The 18,305-nt window shown below is 40.7% G+C and overlaps 1 protein-coding gene across 1 annotated transcript in view; it reads left to right on the top strand.

Annotated features, from left to right (window-relative positions):
- LOC149154095 (DHHC-type zinc finger family protein) overlaps positions 1 to 18,305 on the top strand; it is a 73,512-nt gene that overhangs the window by 13,462 nt on the left and 41,745 nt on the right. The window contains exons 2-6 of the mRNA XM_089438030.1: positions 12,144 to 12,236; positions 12,502 to 12,603; positions 12,720 to 12,797; positions 12,994 to 13,092; positions 13,218 to 13,313. Coding sequence (XP_089294156.1) covers positions 12,144 to 12,236; positions 12,502 to 12,603; positions 12,720 to 12,797; positions 12,994 to 13,092; positions 13,218 to 13,313 — 468 coding nt within the window. The remainder of the gene's footprint in view (positions 1 to 12,143; positions 12,237 to 12,501; positions 12,604 to 12,719; positions 12,798 to 12,993; positions 13,093 to 13,217; positions 13,314 to 18,305) is intronic.

Genomic DNA, 18,305 nt, shown 5'->3' with positions numbered 1-18,305 from the left:
GTGATAGTGAAAGCATTTGACTTTCGACATGTCCTTCTTCTTGCTGCCCTGACAAGAATTTGATTTGGAGTGGGATGACTTCCCCTTCCCTTTCTTTGCCTTATCAGCTAAGGCACAATTCTCCTCATCATCATGCTTAGATGAGGAGCCATCTCTGGTGTTCCGCCGAATCTCTTCTTGTACCAAGTCGGATCACAATCGCTCCCACTCTGGTAGCTTCTCCCTCCCATTAACTGAGTCCTGGTAGCTGTGCCAACTCTTAGGAAGTCCTAGAAGTGCTAGGCTCACCAAATCGTCTTCTGCAATAGTAACCCTGACACTTCCAAGCTCATCTCGACATTGGGTGAACTTGGTCAAGTACTTTGGAATTGAGTCGCCCTTCTCCATCTTGATCTTTTTGAGTTTGTTTTTTAGTGCTAGCTTCTTGTGGTCACTGCTGTTTTGAAACAGGTCCATCAAGGCCTTCCACATAGCATATGGAGTTTCCTTGCCATGGAGATTTGAGACAATATGATCTCGAACTCCTTCTAGGATAATTATTCTCGCCTTTGCCACACACTTTCTCCATTTTGCCAGATCTTGTGCATCAGCTGTTGGAGGCTTAGGAATATCATTATCTATGAATTCTTTAAGCTCGTTGTCTTCCAACACTGCCTCCATCCTGTCCTTCCAAGCTATGTAATTCGAGCTGCCCTCCAGGGCATACTCAAGTCTCAAACTGTAGGAAGACATACTGATGGCTTGAAGTATGAACTGTAGATTCGAATTCTCCTACAACCACAAACTCGTATTCTCCTCTTCTAAAGTGAATTCAACTCTGATACCATGTAGATTTTTATTGTAGATTCAAACTGCTTATGTAATATGCTAAAAACAAAAGACTTGAATCTACTCTACTCATCAGCGGAAACAAAAATTGATTGATGAAATCACGAAGTAGAAAAGGAAGAATTTCAATCACACATAACACAATATTTTTTCACGGGAAAGCAATAGCTAAAAACCCCACTATTTGTATATTTCATTAACCAGAAGATCTGAGAAGAAAATACAATGCTTGTTCAACTCGAACAATCTTTGCACAAGTACAAACTATCTCACTGCTTCACAAACCAGCTCAAGCCAATACTTAGCCAAATCTGTTGCCTGCCAAGCTCCTACTTCCTTACGCAATATCCAAGGGAATTAGCCCATGTTTAATTGGGAAAATTCCTCACCACAACTGCGCAATCCATCATAGGCCTTCTACTGATTGCATGCACTATCTGTACAACTCGAAAAATTATACAACTGATAGTACACTGTCCTTGAACTGTAATCTCAATTGGGTCTTTCTCTGAACTGACCTGCATGAGTTATTTATGAGTGAATTATCAGTTAACTGGTTGAGCACTGAAGCTTCTTCCCACTGCTAGACCTCCTACTAGTTCTTCCAATAGTTGGAACTAGTTTAACTGACTTTAACTCAGTTAGACTGAATTAGTTAATTACAACTCAAAAGAACTCAACCCAGACCCCTAAAATTTAGGAATCACTCTACATGACTCTAGATAGACTTCCAACTCGAATTTACTGAGCCAACTAAGTCAACTTAACTTAGTTAACTGTTACAAGTTGCTATGAGAATAGAATTTCGATTTAATTCCCAACTTAATTCAAGGAAAAATTAAATTAGGAATTTCTTCCCAATTTCTGCACCCGAACAATCTTTGCACAAGTACAAACTATCTCACTGCTTCACAATCCAACTCAAGCCAATACTTAGCCAAATCTACTGCCTGCCAAGCTCCTACTTCCTTGCACAATCTCCAAAGGAATTAGCCCATATTTAATTGGGAAAATCCCTCACCACAACTGCGCAATCCATCATAGGCCTTCTACTGATTGCATGCACCATCTGTACAACTCGAAAAATTATACAACTGATAGTACACTGTCCTTGAACTCCAATCTCAACTGGGTCTTTCTCAGAATTGACATGCATGAGTTACTTATGAGTGAATTATCAGTTAACTGGTTGAGCACTGAAGCTGCTCCCCACTGCTAGATCTCCTACTAGTCCCTCCAATAGTTGGAACTAGTTTAATTGACTTTAACTCAGTTAGACTGAATTAATTAATTACAACTCAAAAGAACTCAACCTGGACCCCAAAAACCTCAGAGTTTGGAGTGGTCTGTGGTTGAGTTAGGTACATGGACCTATCAAAGGTTGTGAGTGAGATGCTTGTGTATCTTTTGAGATTAGATTGTTGATTTGTACTTGTGATAGGTTGTTGATATCTTTTCTATGGATGATCTGTTTGTTTGAGCTTTGAGGTGTGTTCCAAGAGTTGTAGGTATGGCTAATCTTGGTTTTAGAAAGTGTAATTGGTTAGAGGGATTTCAAGTGTACATTGTTCTTCACTAGGTACACTTTGTGATGCAGTTGGGTCCCATAACCTCCTTTTCCCAAAAAAGTTGGATGCCATTCCCATTTGGATTCCACCCCCAATCCATGGGTACCATTGGGCCTAGTCCCATAGATAGGTGACTAGATCTCATAGTGTTAGAGGCTTTGGGGGAGTTGCATGTCTTATACAAGACTCCTGTTATAACGGCTGCAACACCCTCCAAAATTTTGGCATGCATCCAAAATTTGGAGCCTTCCTTGGTTTTTCCTTTGATGGTTGCAAACACTCGAGCTCAACCCGTGAGCTCTCGTGAAGTCTTTTCACCCTTTTGCTTGTTTGACCAGTGGTCGTCTTTTGGCATATTGATTGCTTTGTCATGTTTGTGATCTTCTTCTGGTGAGTTTGAAGGTTTGTCTTTGTGTGTTTGGGTTGTCTCCACTATGTAAAGTACTCAAACACAAAGTTGTAAGTGCTGTCGCACAAGTGTCGTCACGGTCATCCAAAGGTCTATCTCAAGTGTCGTGCTTGTCGCTTTCAGCTCTAAGACAGTCTCATCGAGGGCATGTTTTGTCTTGTTGTACTGGTGGTTTGTGTTGTCTCATTGTCGAAGTATACTAAGTGTATGATCACAATGTCAAGTCTGCACAAGTTCACTTGCTTTCAACACTTAGTCATTTTCCAGAAAATCTGTCCGACCGGACAACCCTCTTCCACCGGACCTCAACTGTGTTGCACTGCGCAGTGTCAGCCCTCAGTGACCTTGCTCTGCTGCCCAGAACTGCACAGGGCTTGAGGCTGTCCTCCAGGTCAGTTGCACTGTGCAATCTCGGAGGTTGGCAGTCTGTCTGCCTCCAAGAACTGCGCAAAAATTGCCTTCATGTCCAAACTGAACTGTGCATTTCTCAAGCACAATCATCAAGCCTCCCTCTGGTCTATTGGAACCTTGCACTGCATCGAGACTTGGGTCTGCACTGCTCTCCAAAACTACGCAGACATGCTCAACTGATCCCCCCTGCTCCCTGTCCTGCACTGTTCTCCAAAACTGCGCAGTCATGTCTAGTAGGCCCTTTGCTGCCTGTCCTGCACCATTCTCCAAAATTGAGTAGTCATGTCTAGCAGGCCCTCCGCTGCCTGTCCTACACTGTTCTCCAAAACTGCACAGTCATGCTCAGCAGGTCCCTTGCAGCTTTGTCATGCCTTGCTCTTGAAAACTGCACAAAATTGCCTAGCAGGTCCCCTGCAGGCCTGTCTTGCCTTCTCTCCAGGAACTGCATAGAAGTGCCCCTCAAGGTCCCACATTGCAGCTGCCACTGGTGTTCTTTACTGTGCAATTTTGCCTCCCAGTGGTCACTACGCAGTTTTTCCCGATAGTGCAGGATGTCCTCCCAGAGTTCCTCATTCTAGCCTTAACTGTGCTCTGCGCTGTCTTAGTGAGTTGTCCTCCCTCTCTATCACCCGAAACACGAGAACAATGCATCATGCTAGACTAGGAGGTTTTGAATTTGATGTCTTCCCATCATGAGTGAATTGCAGGAATAGGTACACTGTTAGATCATGGCGAGACGACGAACGAGATGAAGAAGGAGCACACATGCTAGACGACTTGCTTGCCGCCGGACGAACGTACTAAGCACATCAAGGAACAAACGAAATGAACATATGCATTGAACCATCATGTAAGACCATTGAAGACCCTGCAGCACTATGCCATGCAGAGGAGAAGACGAAGCACACCAAGAGTACATCCATCACTTAGTAGCGCGATAGCTTGACATAGACACCATAGTCAACCAGTACATGTTAATAGTGTCATGAGCTGTCTTGGCCACATCACCACTATGGGCCATATCCGTTGTAACTCAATGTAATGTAAAGTGAAGTCCAATGGACGCACACAAGAAGTTGAAGAGTCATGTCAGTTGAAAAGTCATTGGAAGTTGAACGGTCATGAGGGTAGTCCAAGAGTCATAAGGGTCAAGCATCACCCTATATATACCCCTCCCATTGTATGAGCAAGGACTTTTCACCTTGGCTCCTCCCACATAGCCTTGAGAGTAGACAGTCAGTTCTTTGAGGAGCAAGGAGTGGCTCCAATGTCCCACTACTGGGACTAGTGATGTATGGTGTACAAATGTGTCTTGGGACTTTTGCTTAATTCAGAAGCCTGTTAAGGCCAACATGTTTTCACACATGTTTTGTAGATGTTTGTAAGACTACTCTTTAAACATTTGTAATGCATGTTTGCTTAACCTGTACTAAGATAGTTGAACTACTTTGGTTATTTTAGTACTTACATTGTTGAAGATGTGTTGTATTTCTTATCACCGCTGTCTCATCCCTGTGGACTACTCCACGGGATACTAGACAGACCACCTTTGTGTATTGGCTATCACCGTTGTCACATCCTTGTGGACTACTCTGTGGGATACTCGACAAACCATCTTTGTTTTCTGGTTATAACGACCATCACATCCATGTGGACTACTCCGCTAGGTGGTGTACGTGTTGTCCCCTTCACCTTGGTTTTAACGATTGTCACATCTACTGTGGACTATTTCGCTGGATGCTGGACAAACCCTTTCTGGTTCGCGTGTGTCTCTTCCTGGGTGGTACTGCTACCTCTCATTTAGAGGCTTAGTTTACTCCCCCTTTGTAGTAAGAGAACCTTGACACAATTACATTACACACTCACCAGGCACACATACCTTGCTGTTTGAAAATACCCGCGTAACACTCTCATGTGCTGACAGCTAGAGCCAAGGTAGATCTCTAAGTATATGACAATTGGGCCTTCATATTGGATGGGACTCCTACACCAAACGGTGTGAGGTCTAGTTGGGACTTCACATCGGGGAGGTCCTCTTTGTTGGTGGGTCCAGCATCGTCAACAACTCCCTTCAAAGTAGGGTTACTATTGTGTCATTAGATGAGGATGGCAGATTTTTGTGGGTTCGTTTCCATAAGAACAACCTGCTTCTCCAGGACAACTATATTGTAGTTTGCTACTTCTCCCTAGCCTCATCGTGCTTTGCACTACATAGTGAGACTGAGGAAGACCCTTTGCTCGATCTCTATGCAAACATCTCCCACTACACTCTTGGGGATATCATTTTTCTCGGTGATTTCAATGTTCACACCAGAGATCTACAGGTACTCCTCCATGATAGAGTCGAGGACACACTTTGCCTATAGGAGCTAGAGCTAGAGTTTGTAGGTCTTCAAAGAAGTTCGCAAGACATGAATGGAACTCTCAGAAGTTATGGGAGACACCTTTTTTAGTTGGGTGAATCCCATGGTTTATTAATCGTAAATGGGCTCCTTTGTTTTTTGAGCTTAGAAGTTTTACTTGCTTTCCCCACAGTGGGGGAGCTAGTGTGGTTGGCTATGTCATGGCCAACCAAGACCTTCTCCCTCATATTCAACACTTCTCAATTTCCCACCTACCCTTTGTATACTACGCCCTCTTCACCTTCTCCCTCTCTACCTTCCCTCCCCCTTTTCCCAACCCCTAGCCCACCCAACCACCCCTCACACCACCTTCCTTTTTGATAGAGATTACATCTCATCTTACATGACCTGCCATAAGGAGTTGCTCCCTCCCATTTCCCACTTCAAGTCATTGGACACAACCATAGCCAAATATAAGATACTTTCCTTGATCCTTGTGGAAGCAAGCGTTAACTCCTACCCCCACTCTACATGTTGTCACACCCACAAACCTACCATTCGTTTGATGATGAATGCAAATTCCTCAACAAACAACCCCATCTCACCCTCATCTCTGCTAAACACATTGCAATCTCCTTCGCTGTAAAAATGAGCATTTATCTCCTAGAGGTGACGAGAACTTTGTGATGCCTTTTGCCACTCCTGAAAAGCCTTTTAGCATGCCATTTTTTCTCGATCCAATACCATTTCTCTTGACCTTAACCCCTAGATCATGTTCTCCCACTCCACCTCCCTTTACGATATTCTTGGACAACCTCCACTTGCATCTCCTCCCCCCCCTGCTTGCTACCTTTTCTTTTAGCAAGACATTAGGAGAGCAGTCGAGGTAGGTGCACCAGAGTATTTGATGAGGAAGGACTTCAGGTCGAATTCCTTTAGCATGGCATCTAGTCCCTTGATTCCCATATTGCTGATTTATTTATTTAATAATGTGATTTGTTTACGCTTCCTTTCTCCTAGGCCAAACACATTATTCATCTGATCTATAAATCAGGGAGCATTTCTGACCCAAATAACCATTGGATTGTCATGGTGGGTCATACAGTCTCCAAGCTTTACGTCACATTCTTACACTGGTGGCCTTTTGAGGAGTTGGAGGGCTATCATCTCAAGGTTTGAGGAAAAACAAGTTTTCACCCCAACCACTAGACAATTGATCACATCTTCACACTATGAGCAATTATTGAGGAGGCTTGTCATTGCTCTTCGAAGGTTTATAGTTGTTTTGTAGACTTTCGGAAAGTTTTTGACACAGTCTCGAGGGAGGCATTACTCTAAAGGCTTTGCGACATTGGCATATCTAAGACCTCTCTAATAGCCATCATGCTGAAAATGCAATGAGCAAGGTCTTCTGGCTTGTGCCTTAGCCATTGAAGACCTCAAATTGTTCTCATGAGTTAGATTGAAGTTAGGATGAGTTATTTCTAGTTTACTGGAATAATCATCAAGTTAGCATGCATAGAGTTGAAGCTTCAGTTGAATGGAGTATTCATCAATTTGACTACAGAACGAGGTGACAGTTAGAAGTTTAGTTAGAGCGAGTTAGTCTCTAGTGTTGATTGGAGAGAGCACGAGTTAACAACTCCAGTGATGATTGGAAGGAGAGCGAGTAACACTCTCTGTTAACTTGCTATTAGAGCTCGAGTTCTAAATTTGGAAGAGGGTCTCCTTGCATGATCGAATTAGGCCTATAAAGAAAGGACAAAGGCACAAGGATTATCAATTATTTAGAAGCGACTATTTGGACCGATGGACCAGAAATTTTTATAGTGACTTCAACTTCTTTCAGAAAAGATTTTCTTTTAAAAGCATAAGACAGAGTTACTTTATAAACATTAGTAGCACGAATACGGGAGAAGAAATATGATGCATCTTATTTACAGCAAGAAAAGGAGGATACGGGAGAAGAAATACGATGCATCTTATTTACAACAAGAAAAGGTTTAGATTTAGGTATATACAGGTCATTTGAAGATAACTACGGTTCAGAGAGACAGATTTCTTCAACTGGAGGAAGATCAACGCTTCTGGAAGAAGAAGCTTCAGTAGAAGGTACTGGAATTACATAACGACGAGGCCTGACAATGGGTCGAGGAATCTCTACTTTTTTAGGAATAAGCTTGACTTGACCATTATTGATAGAGATTCTTTTGAGTTTCGACTCAGGATTTCTATCATCTGCAATTGACTTATATTGAAAATACCAATCGCTAGGCAATTTAGTCTGATCATAGAACACCTTCAACTTGAGCATTAGAAAGACCAACAGTAACACAGTCTTTTAGGACAGGTTGTTTAAGTTTAGGATGGGCTGTGTTTGTTAACTGAAAAGAAGTTTGAACCAATGTAGAAAGATAATCACTATCTTCAATCATTTGAAGACCTTGAACTCCAACCAGGAGTTTCCAACAATCCTTAAGATGGACATCAGCAAGGTTGACAAAATAATCAGGAAATATTGTACCATATTGACAGCCTGTAGATAGATTTCCCATAGTGGTTCCTATCCTTGCATGGTCATAAGTCTGGTGACGGGTATCAAAGACTTCAGCAATGCAGGGAGTATTTAGTCCATGTCGGAAAAGAGGAGCAAGACCAATTCTAATGCCACCAAAATGAAGATAGGAATACTTCTGTTCTTTAACATATTGTCTAAATTTCTTGATCTCATCATCAGAAAATAGATTTAAAGCGACTATTTGGACTGATGGACCAGAAATTTTTATAGTGACTTCAAGTTCTTTCAGAAAAGATTTTCGTTTAAAAGCATAAGACAAAGGTACTTTATAAACATCAGTAGCACGGATACGGGAGAAGAAATACGATGCATCTTATTTACAGCAAGAAAAGGAGGATACGGGAGAAGAAATATGATGCATCTTATTTACAGAAAGAAAAGGTTTAGATTCAGGTATATACAGTTCATTTGAAGATAACTGCAGTTTAGAGAGACGGATTTCTTCAACTGGAGGAAGATCAACGCTTCTAGAAGAAGAAGCTTTAGTAGAAGGTACAGGGATTACATAACGACGAGGCCTGACAATGGGTCGAGGAATCTCTAGTTTTTTAGGAATAAGCTTGACTTGACCATTATTGATAGAGATTCTTTTGAGTTTTGACTCAGGCTTTCTATCATCTGCAATTGACTTATATTGAAAATACCAATCACTAGGCAATTCAGTTTGATCATATAGAACACCTTCAACTTGAGCATTAGAAAGACCAACATTAACACAGTCTTTTAAGATAGGTTGTTTAAGCTTAAGATGCGCTGTGTTTGTTAACTGAAATGAAGTTTGAACCAATTTAGAAAGATAATCACTATCTTCAATCATTTGAAGACCTCGAACTCCAACTAGGAGTTTCCAACAATCCTTAAGATGGACATTAGCCAGGCTGATAAAATAATCAGGAAATATTGTACCATATTGATAGCCTGTAGATAGATTTCCCATAGTGGTTCCTATCCTTGCATGGTCATAAGTTTGGTGATGGGTATCAAAGACTTCAGCAATGCAGGGAGTATTTAGTCCATGTCGGAAAAGAGGAGCAAGACCAATTCTAATACCACCAAAATGAAGATAGGAATACTTCTGATCTTTAACATATTGTCTAAATTTCTTGATCTCATCATCAGAAAATAGATTTAAAGCGACTATTTGGACCGATGGACTAGAAATTTTTATAGTGACTTCAACTTCTTTCAGAAAAGATTTTCGTTTAAAAGCATAAGACAAAGGTACTTTATAAACATCAGTAGCACGCAGAGCAGGAGGATTCCAACTCTTGGGATTTTCAATAGCTTCATGAGGCTCAGTAGATTCTAAGTCAGATTCAATAGCTCTAGAAGAGACTTCAGTTATGATTTTACGATCAAAAGAAGAGAAAGAGCGTAACAGGTTTGCCATGTTTACACACTATACCAGAGATTGACTAAAGCAACGTTTATCTACTCAGCAGTTGTAGAACAAGAGCTTTTCGAAGGCTTCCTGGTTGGCTTTAGACTCTGTCTGTAGTTTATAACTTAGGACCAGAAGTAGGCTCTGATACCAATTAAGATGATGGACTCAGTAACTTACTTGAATATCTGAAGAGTAGCTGAAATTCGCCACACCATCCACCATGGGCACGAGAAATATGAGGACACACACGACTCTAAAATAATTGGCTATTAATAAACGCAGAGGGTGAGGGTGGTCTGCGAGGGTGGTTGGGGCAGGTGCGAGGTCGAGGTGTCTGTGCATGGCTCCTGTCATTGAGAGAGTGCCGTTGGTGTCTATGCTTGGCTCCTGTGTTGAGAGAGTGTCGTTGGTGTTTGTGTGTGGCTCTTTTGTTGAGAGGTTGGTGCTTTGTGCGGAGTTGGTCAAGTAGAGGAGGGTGGGGGGAATCTGTCGTGGAGGGGTGAATTTGCAGTAGGAGCTGATGGCTGGTTGTGGAACTTGGCCATCGTTCTTTTGTAGCAACTTTAGCTTGACAACTTAGGCTTTGTCCTTCTTAGCTTTTCTTTGTGTGTTTGTCACTCTTCCTCGTAATGCATGTCGTGGTTCAATCAATCTATTAGGTAATTCTGGTGCAATGGGGTCTGGGGTTGGTTTGGGAATTTTGGTCTTTGGTTTGGCTTTTCTTGGCTTGAGGCGGTAGTGTTGTTACTTGGTCGGAGGGTGCTGAATCTCATGCTTGGTCTGCTTAAGTTGGTTTTTGTAGCTCTGACCTCCTGGTTCAATTTAGAAAGGTTTAATTGTGGCATGTCATGTCTTTGGGTCTGTTTGTGGCTCTATCTGAATTCTTAGATTTCAGTGGGTTTCAAGGATGGCGAAGATTATTGCCCTTGGGTGAATGGTAGTAGTGGTTCATCTCTTGGCTTAATTTGGTGTTAATTGGGTGGTCTGGGCACTGGTTATACTATCAGTTTGTGTCCTGTAAGTGTTATTGTAATAGGTGGGCATTCTTGCTAGTCTTTTGGTTGCGAGTGCTACTGTGCACATGGTAATAAGAGATTTGAACCCCTTCTACTCGCCACCTCCCAGGCAACGCATGTGATGTAGGAGGGGCAGTGGTAGCAGCAGTCCGTAGGGACAATGCAGGGCCGAACTATTTGCCCAGGACTCGGTTGCGACATATTTCAATGAGGTGCCTCCCGAGACCCGACAAGAAATTAGAAAATTGGAGACCAAGGCGGGTGCCAGAAGCAATCTTACTCTGACTCTGAGATATTAAGGAAGGTCTCTTGCTGGGTTCTTGTCCCTGGTCACACCAGGGGATGGAGAAAGCAATACCTCAACTCAGTTGCACTACAATGACAGATGAAGACTCTATTTGGTTTGGTATTAAAAGATAAAGAAGTGGAGAGGTACAGTATGTTTGCTTCACTGGAAGATATTAAAACTAAAAGTATGTTGAGGAACCAACGCTTTTCCATGGATAGGCTTGATGCAAGGCTGGCCCACGTAGAAAGGCATCTTCAATGTGACTCTAATATTGCTGCACCTCCCAGTTCGAGTGCAAGGGACCTAGCTCCCATTTCTTCTTCTGACTCTTAATGGCTGTTAAGTCTGCTAGTATATCTGGACTCTGCCCTTGTTTTGTAATCTGCTCGTATATCTGGACTCTACCCTTGTTTTGTAATCTGCTAGTATATCTGGACTCTACCCATGTTTTGTAATGTCTATCCAGAATGTCTGGTTTTGTTTTCTGGGTTTCTTTGAAAATAATAGTTGGTGGATTCTCCTGATTTCCCTGGAGGCAGTGAGAATCTCCATATATGACTAGATGTAACAGCACTGTACTCTGGCTTTGAAGACATTCTAATGCAATAAAGTTTTTTAATTTACAAAAAAAATATTAGACAGATGTGATTGATAGCTAGAGCCTTCAGTTTGCTATTCATATTTTAGCTTGTTCATGTATGTGGATCTAGCATTCAGATTCGACTGTTTATAGAGTTAGGTTTCTCTAGTTGTTAGGATTTAGGTTTTAAAGTGCAGATCTGCCTACCATGTACTGAAATTTAACAGAGTCAACATGAATTTCTGTCTTGTACCCTGATTAGTTGGTATGCATTGTATGAGTGAGAGGGTGAGTAATGGTCATTCAAATTGACAATGAATTCTAAATGGACATTGAAGTAGAGAGTCTTCTGTCAAAAAATTGCATGTTAGGTTGTTTGACCAAGGATATGGAACTTTTTGATCAGGTTTCCTCCTATTAGTTGTAAAATCAAGCTGTAGATAGGAATGAAACACACAGCCTATCTTCCTACAAGATAATTTTATTTCCATTGACTGCATGTGAAGTGGGCACGTGGCATGTTTTTCCCATGGGACATCTCATGCATGACTCCTTTCATGATAGTTGGCATGTATCCATCTGTTTCCCCATAAGCATGAAATCACAACATTCTTGGCATATTTGAACAATTATGATATTATCTCATCTTGGGCATTTTCATTAGGAGCATCCTTTCTCCAGAAAAGTGTACAAATGATGTGCTGCTAGACATGATTTTTTCTTTAAATTGTTTTCCAGGGTGGAGATTTGAGATACTGCCAAAAGTGTGGCCATTACAAGCCTCCACGTGCACATCATTGTCGAGTCTGCAAAAGGTGTGTACTAAGGATGGTAGGTACATGAAATTCTTTTATCTTTGATTTTTCAATTACTTTGGAGATGTTGGTGCTCATTGGTTTTTGTCATAGCTATGATAATACATTTAGAATAGTTCTATTCTATTTTTACTTACTGAGGCCATGGTTTTGTGAGGTTATCGGAACATACAGGTTGATAACTGTAAGAGCAAAGCTCACTCTTATTTTGATAAAGTTTTATGCAGTAGGTTTTCATATCAAGGCTGGCTAACTAGCTTGATGATGGATTTTTGTGACAGGATCATCATTGTGTGTGGATAAATAATTGTGTTGGGCATGAAAATTACAAGGCTTTCTTCCTATTTGTACTATATATTGTTCTAGCATGCATCTATGCGCTGGTAATTTGCAAAATTTCCCTTACAAGCATTGTCTTAAATAAAATTTGTTTAAAAATTTTGACAGTAGAAGGTGGTGGAGAATTCTAGATTGAAATGTTGAAGTCGGTTGGTTATAGGTACTACTTTTAGGCAGTGCAATCCAGGAACTCCATGATGAAGAGAGACGATCTGGAAATATTTTCAAGACTTCTTATGTGAGCTGCTTGACTTGAACTATATCCTAATGTGTTACGTTCCGAGTCAGAAATTAATTCGAAGGAACTAAGCCCTTTCAATATGTACATTCTTATGAGGACATTAATATGAATGAAATCTAAGCCAGAGAGTTCATACATGTGTAACAGTTGTACAATGTATACCATAATAAACTTATATTTTTGGTTGTCTCAGATTCTCTGTGGAATAATTCTTATTCCCTTAAGTGTGGCGTTAATAGTTCTCCTTGTTTGGCATATGTATCTCCTTTCACATAACAAGACCACCATAGAGGTGAGTTAACTGCTGTTTCTCATCTAGCTACTAGAAATGGTTGCATCTCAAGATTCAGTTTTGATCATAAAGCTTTAAGAGGTTGTCTTCCCACGAACTGCTTGTCTGTTTTATTGTTGTTGCAGTATCATGAAGGTGTGCGAGCTATGTGGTTAGATGAGAAAGCAGGACGAGTGTATCGCCATCCATATGATCTTGGACTTTTTCGAAATCTTGTTTTGGTAAGAGAAGTTTCAGCTTCTCCTGTCTCTACCTCCTGCTACACGGGCATGAAAAAATGAAGATAAATCTGAAATACATAGATACAAAACAAACATGAGTACATCTCAGGAAAATATCTTCCAAGGGTAGATTCAATCGTTTATATTTTAATGATATATTGCTATTTATTATTTAGCTAGTACTTATCACTGCAAGCCTAAAAAGTGTATGTGTTTTGTTCATCTAATAGGTGTTGTGTTTTCCAATCATGTTGGACAAGGAATACTGTGGCACCGATTCTGTTGTTAGGACTTTTTAATAATTTAAAAGCATATTATTTCAATTATTATGAATATTATGTTCTATAACTAACGTTGTTTAATGGTGTTTATAATTCATGTATGCTACTTTTAATATATATATGTATATATTTTTTTGATATCTAGTGGAATCGGCAACGGTGATGGTATCGTACTCGCGTTACACGGGGTCGAATCCCACCGGCTGCCACTATAACCGCTAGGAGGAACTGTCCAACCTGCAAGAACGGCCCTCAGGTTAAGACGAGACTTGACTCGTGACCTGCACAGCAGCACGAACAACTTAGCAGACCGTCCGCTGGCCACGAGACCAAACCCCTGCGGGCTACTTTTAATATATTTTACTAAGATGACTTAAATGTATTAAAACTGACTTCCAGGGCATTCTTGCATGAGGTAAAGAGGCGAGAATCAACATAGAAGTCACGCTTAGATAATGGTAGAATATATAAGAGCACCTAAGTTAGATTCCTTACAAATAGGATAAATATGCAATAGTTGAATAATATCAGCAAGGTTGAATGTCAATATGGCATTACCATCTAACTAAAATGATAGTTTGGATGGCTAACAATGGAAGCCACTTAGTCCATTTAGTTGCAATTGTTTGCACCTGACCTTTACTCATAAATCATTACTAATCATGTTTATAGTTCCATCTAACTCATTGACCTGGCAAATTCTATTGATGCTGCTCTCAAAAGTGACTCGCTGATGCAACTAGTCTTATGTCAATGCAGAGTCCAGATACTCACCACTGGAGAAGCAACTAAGTGTAGTTATGACGCAAATGCCATTGCCCCTGTTGCAACTGATATGCCATAGCAAGCAGTGTTTTAACTTTATATATTATATCTGGTGTTGTTATTTGCATACATCACGCAAATGCAGACATGTGCATTACATGGATATAAACATATAATTGCCAATTTGGAAGTGTGATAAGATGCTTAAAAAATAATGAATGAATCAATGCTATTGGGTTCCAATATGCCAATAACATTGCTTTGGATGCAAGATAGATTGACTGGTTGCTTTCCAAATAGTCACAACCTATTTGGTTGCAACCGTACCGTCATGATTTTCTCAACAGTTAATCCTTAATCAATATCAATCATGTAACAGTTCATGTAACTTGTCCACCTGGCCAGTAGTGAAGCAGCAATTGCTGCTGCTTCTGATAGAGCTTTTTTTAATAATTGTCATATCTTAATGTGATATACGCGGCATGGTATTTTTATGGTGGGAGTTAAATAAAGTGACTTAAGTGGTTAATTATGTCATGTCATATTAATAAATGAGGTTGTAAAGGTTAATAACTTAATTAGAATCAAGTTGTCTTTACATGATGGTAGGTGGTTGTATGCGTCATTGGTGATTGTCTCACTCATGAGACATATCATTGTTTGTATATTTTGTTATCACATTGAATAGTATCATCTCTCTTTCTTTCTGTGCAACTTTACTGTGTATGCGCATAATTTAATAATATAATATATATCAAAGCCATGGTTAATTTCCATCTTGGAGGTCAAACTTCAAAGTGTGACAACATGGTATTTGGGGAGTCATGTGGAGGATGTAAATCATCATGGCCAGATCAACACAAGTGTGGCCAAGAATATTGGCACAGGGGGAGCAAGGGTGTGGGGTGGAAAATCACATCAGGAGCAAAGTGGATGTGCATGAAGAATATAAATTTGCACTCCTTTTAATTTATGATAGACATTATATTATAAAGGGGTTTAACATATTAATTTTCCTAATGTTTTAAAAGTTAGGAAGAAAAAGATAAATATTAAAAATTAAAGGGGAAGACTTGATCTTGGAAAATTTGACGATTGACAGGAAAAGCAGTATAATGAAAGGAAGTATGTGACGGCCTGGGCACATAGATCAACTGGAAATTTGCCTATTACAGGAAATAGACAACAGTTCCTCATGACCGTCAACAACTGGATTTGGTGGTTGTGTATTTAGATGACTGCACGCACAAGGCTTGCATGGGTCTAGAAGGCTGACAACAAGAGTCTAAGTGCACTCTAGGACAATGTGGGAGGGCTGATAAATAGCTCCTACTGGTCAGAAAATAAGTGTGACTGTAGATTGGTTGGGTGTGAGATATCCATCTATGGCTCGTGGGGTCGCACTGTTGGCCAGGCAATGTTTGTAGATGATGAATGATCTTCCTGGTGGGAAAACAACATAGTAGCAAGAGTACCACTCCTGAGGATTGGCATCCTATACGCCCGCCATATTGCTGCTCCTGGGAGCTTTGGAGCTTGTTGGAAATGCTCCTTTTGGTTGGGAGCTTCTTACTTGAGAGATTTTCAAGAGCTTCTTCAGGAACTAGCTTTTCAAGAGCTTTTTGGGAGCTTGATTTGGGCAGTCCCTTTTATTAGGAGCTTGTAGAATCTCCCAGTCTGTGTAGAAACTTGTAGAAGCTCGTTGATTATCAGGGAGCTTCTGCAATCTCCCAGCCATGTGCGGCCTGAATGTTGATTTATGTAGCTTGGGAGGTACTCCCACACCCTAGGGTACAGGGTTTGGGAGAAGTTCGACCCACATGGGTTTTGTGGGCGAAGTACCGAAGCAGTGGGTTTTGCACCCAAAGTTGTGGGTGCGAAATCAAGTGTGGTATTCCATGGTTTGATCATTGAGGGCGTGAGGGGCGCCCTTAAGGAGGTAAGGGGCATCTAACGCGTCGATGACATGGCGTTGGTTGGATGAAAATAATTTTATGTCTTACGTTTTATGGAGGTTAAAAGAATTGTTTAGGTCGGATTGGAATTAAGTAATGACCCTTGGTGGCTAAGGGGAACCCACCAAGACCTCTATAAATAAAAGGCAAGTGAGCTCATTCAATCACATCATTCTTTGTGAGAAGGAGGGCCGAGTTCCTGTGACAGTCAGATTGGAGGGCTGAGAGGCCTGGATAGGAGCTGGAGCTTGGCTGCACCTTTTGAGGGTACAACGCAGGGATTTCAGAGCCTTGGAGTGAGGATTTGCGAATTTGGCGTGGGTCCTGAAGGACTGTACAGACTGAGTTTAGGGCAATCTTGTGGAGCCCTAAAAGAGGGCCAAAACTTCAGAAGTATTGTGTGCACAGAACCATGGAGTATAGGGTAGAAGAAACGTCCAAGAAAGGTATGTTGTTTGTCTTTCCAAATTAGCTAGGAATGGTAGGTCTGGTTTTGGACAGTTGAGAAGCAGCAGAGGGCTGTACATTGTATGCCCTAAGGATTGACTTTTGGAGGAGCAAAAGGACTAACAAGTGGGCTGGTTATTGTGCCCTAGTTCTGTGATTTACAGTGGGTCAAATCAGAGATAAGAGGGCAGCCGCCAAGCCCTACGTCTGGTCATCTTTGGAGCAGCAGAGAGGCAAGTAGTGGGCAGTTGTGAAGACCCTAAGTAGTGGAGGAGCAGGAGAGCAGCTAGTGGGCAGACTTGTTTGGGCCAAAGTTCAGTCACTCTTGGACCAACAGGAGGGTTGATAGTGGCAGATTGCTGAGCTGGAGAAGCAAGCTTTCTAAAGTGGCAGAAGTTGCGTGATCAGCAGAAGGGAAGGAAAAGCACCTGCTAGATGTGTTCAAGGTACGTGCACTGAAAGCATTGTGGATGCACTCCATTAGCAAGTAAGTCAAGTGTCTTTTGTTCAGGGAAAGATTGGTCATCATAGTTGTTGAAACTGAGCCTTAGTTGTGCTGAGAAATCTAGGGCATCAATAGATATGTGATTTCTCTACTTATGATAATTGCTCGTGATAGTCTTTTTACTTCTTGATTATGATCTTCTCTTCTTATGTTATTATTGTGTTCTTTTCATCAAGACAATTACCAATTCATGAACAATAAAGAGACAGTTGTCGTTTTGTATTTTTGAGGTTGAGGGAGTAAACACATTGGACAACATCAAAACCACTTTGGAAGCTGGGATTTAGCCCTGCCAGCTTCAGAGAGGGATCTCTCCATTTAATTTAGCTTGGTTTTTATGTAAGTTTTAGGCTAGCTATGAATGTACTTGTTTGTTTTGTTTGATTGGTTTGGTTGATTTGAGTGTTATAATTCCATTGGGCTATGGAGTATATAAACTAAACTAGAGTTTTGCATCAATTTTTAGAGGAGTTCTCACAGGGCAAGCTATGTTGCACTAACTGGATCTTTTCTGAAATTAAATGAATTGTGGAATAGCAGAAGTGTAAGGTTTCAGTAGAAATCAATGAGCGATTAAGAATTCCTTGGCTTGACTTCAGTGGAAAACATTAAAATTAACAACAGCCAAAGTAGGGCGCTCTAAATAATGAATCCTATTTATCACAGTTTCTGTTGATTAATTCAGAAATTTAGAATAACAGAGAAAAGAGAAACAATGTTTAAACAATTAGACAGAAGAGACACATCACCATTTAGTACACCACATGAATCCTGTGAAAGGTCCCTATATTATTGATGCTCCAGTGCTTGAAAATTACAATATGCAGAAGGATATTACATTCGGAAATCAACCCTTAATACTTCAAACAATGAAGTATTTATAATAATAATTACAAAATATCCTGAGATCTTCTGCTAAACTAATATCAAATCCCAAAAAGGAATTGATTTACAAAATATTCTCTAATAATCTTAGGAAAATCTTACAAACAATATCTACCAAAAACATGTAGATATTTCCCAAAATACAACTAAGTAA

The sequence above is a fragment of the Pinus tabuliformis genome, chromosome 9 (assembly GCF_031772625.1).
Source record: "Pinus tabuliformis cultivar Carrire ecotype Pingquan chromosome 9, CPIR1, whole genome shotgun sequence".
NCBI lineage: Eukaryota > Viridiplantae > Streptophyta > Pinopsida > Pinales > Pinaceae > Pinus > Pinus tabuliformis.
This window is presented reverse-complemented; position numbering and strand designations above follow the sequence as displayed.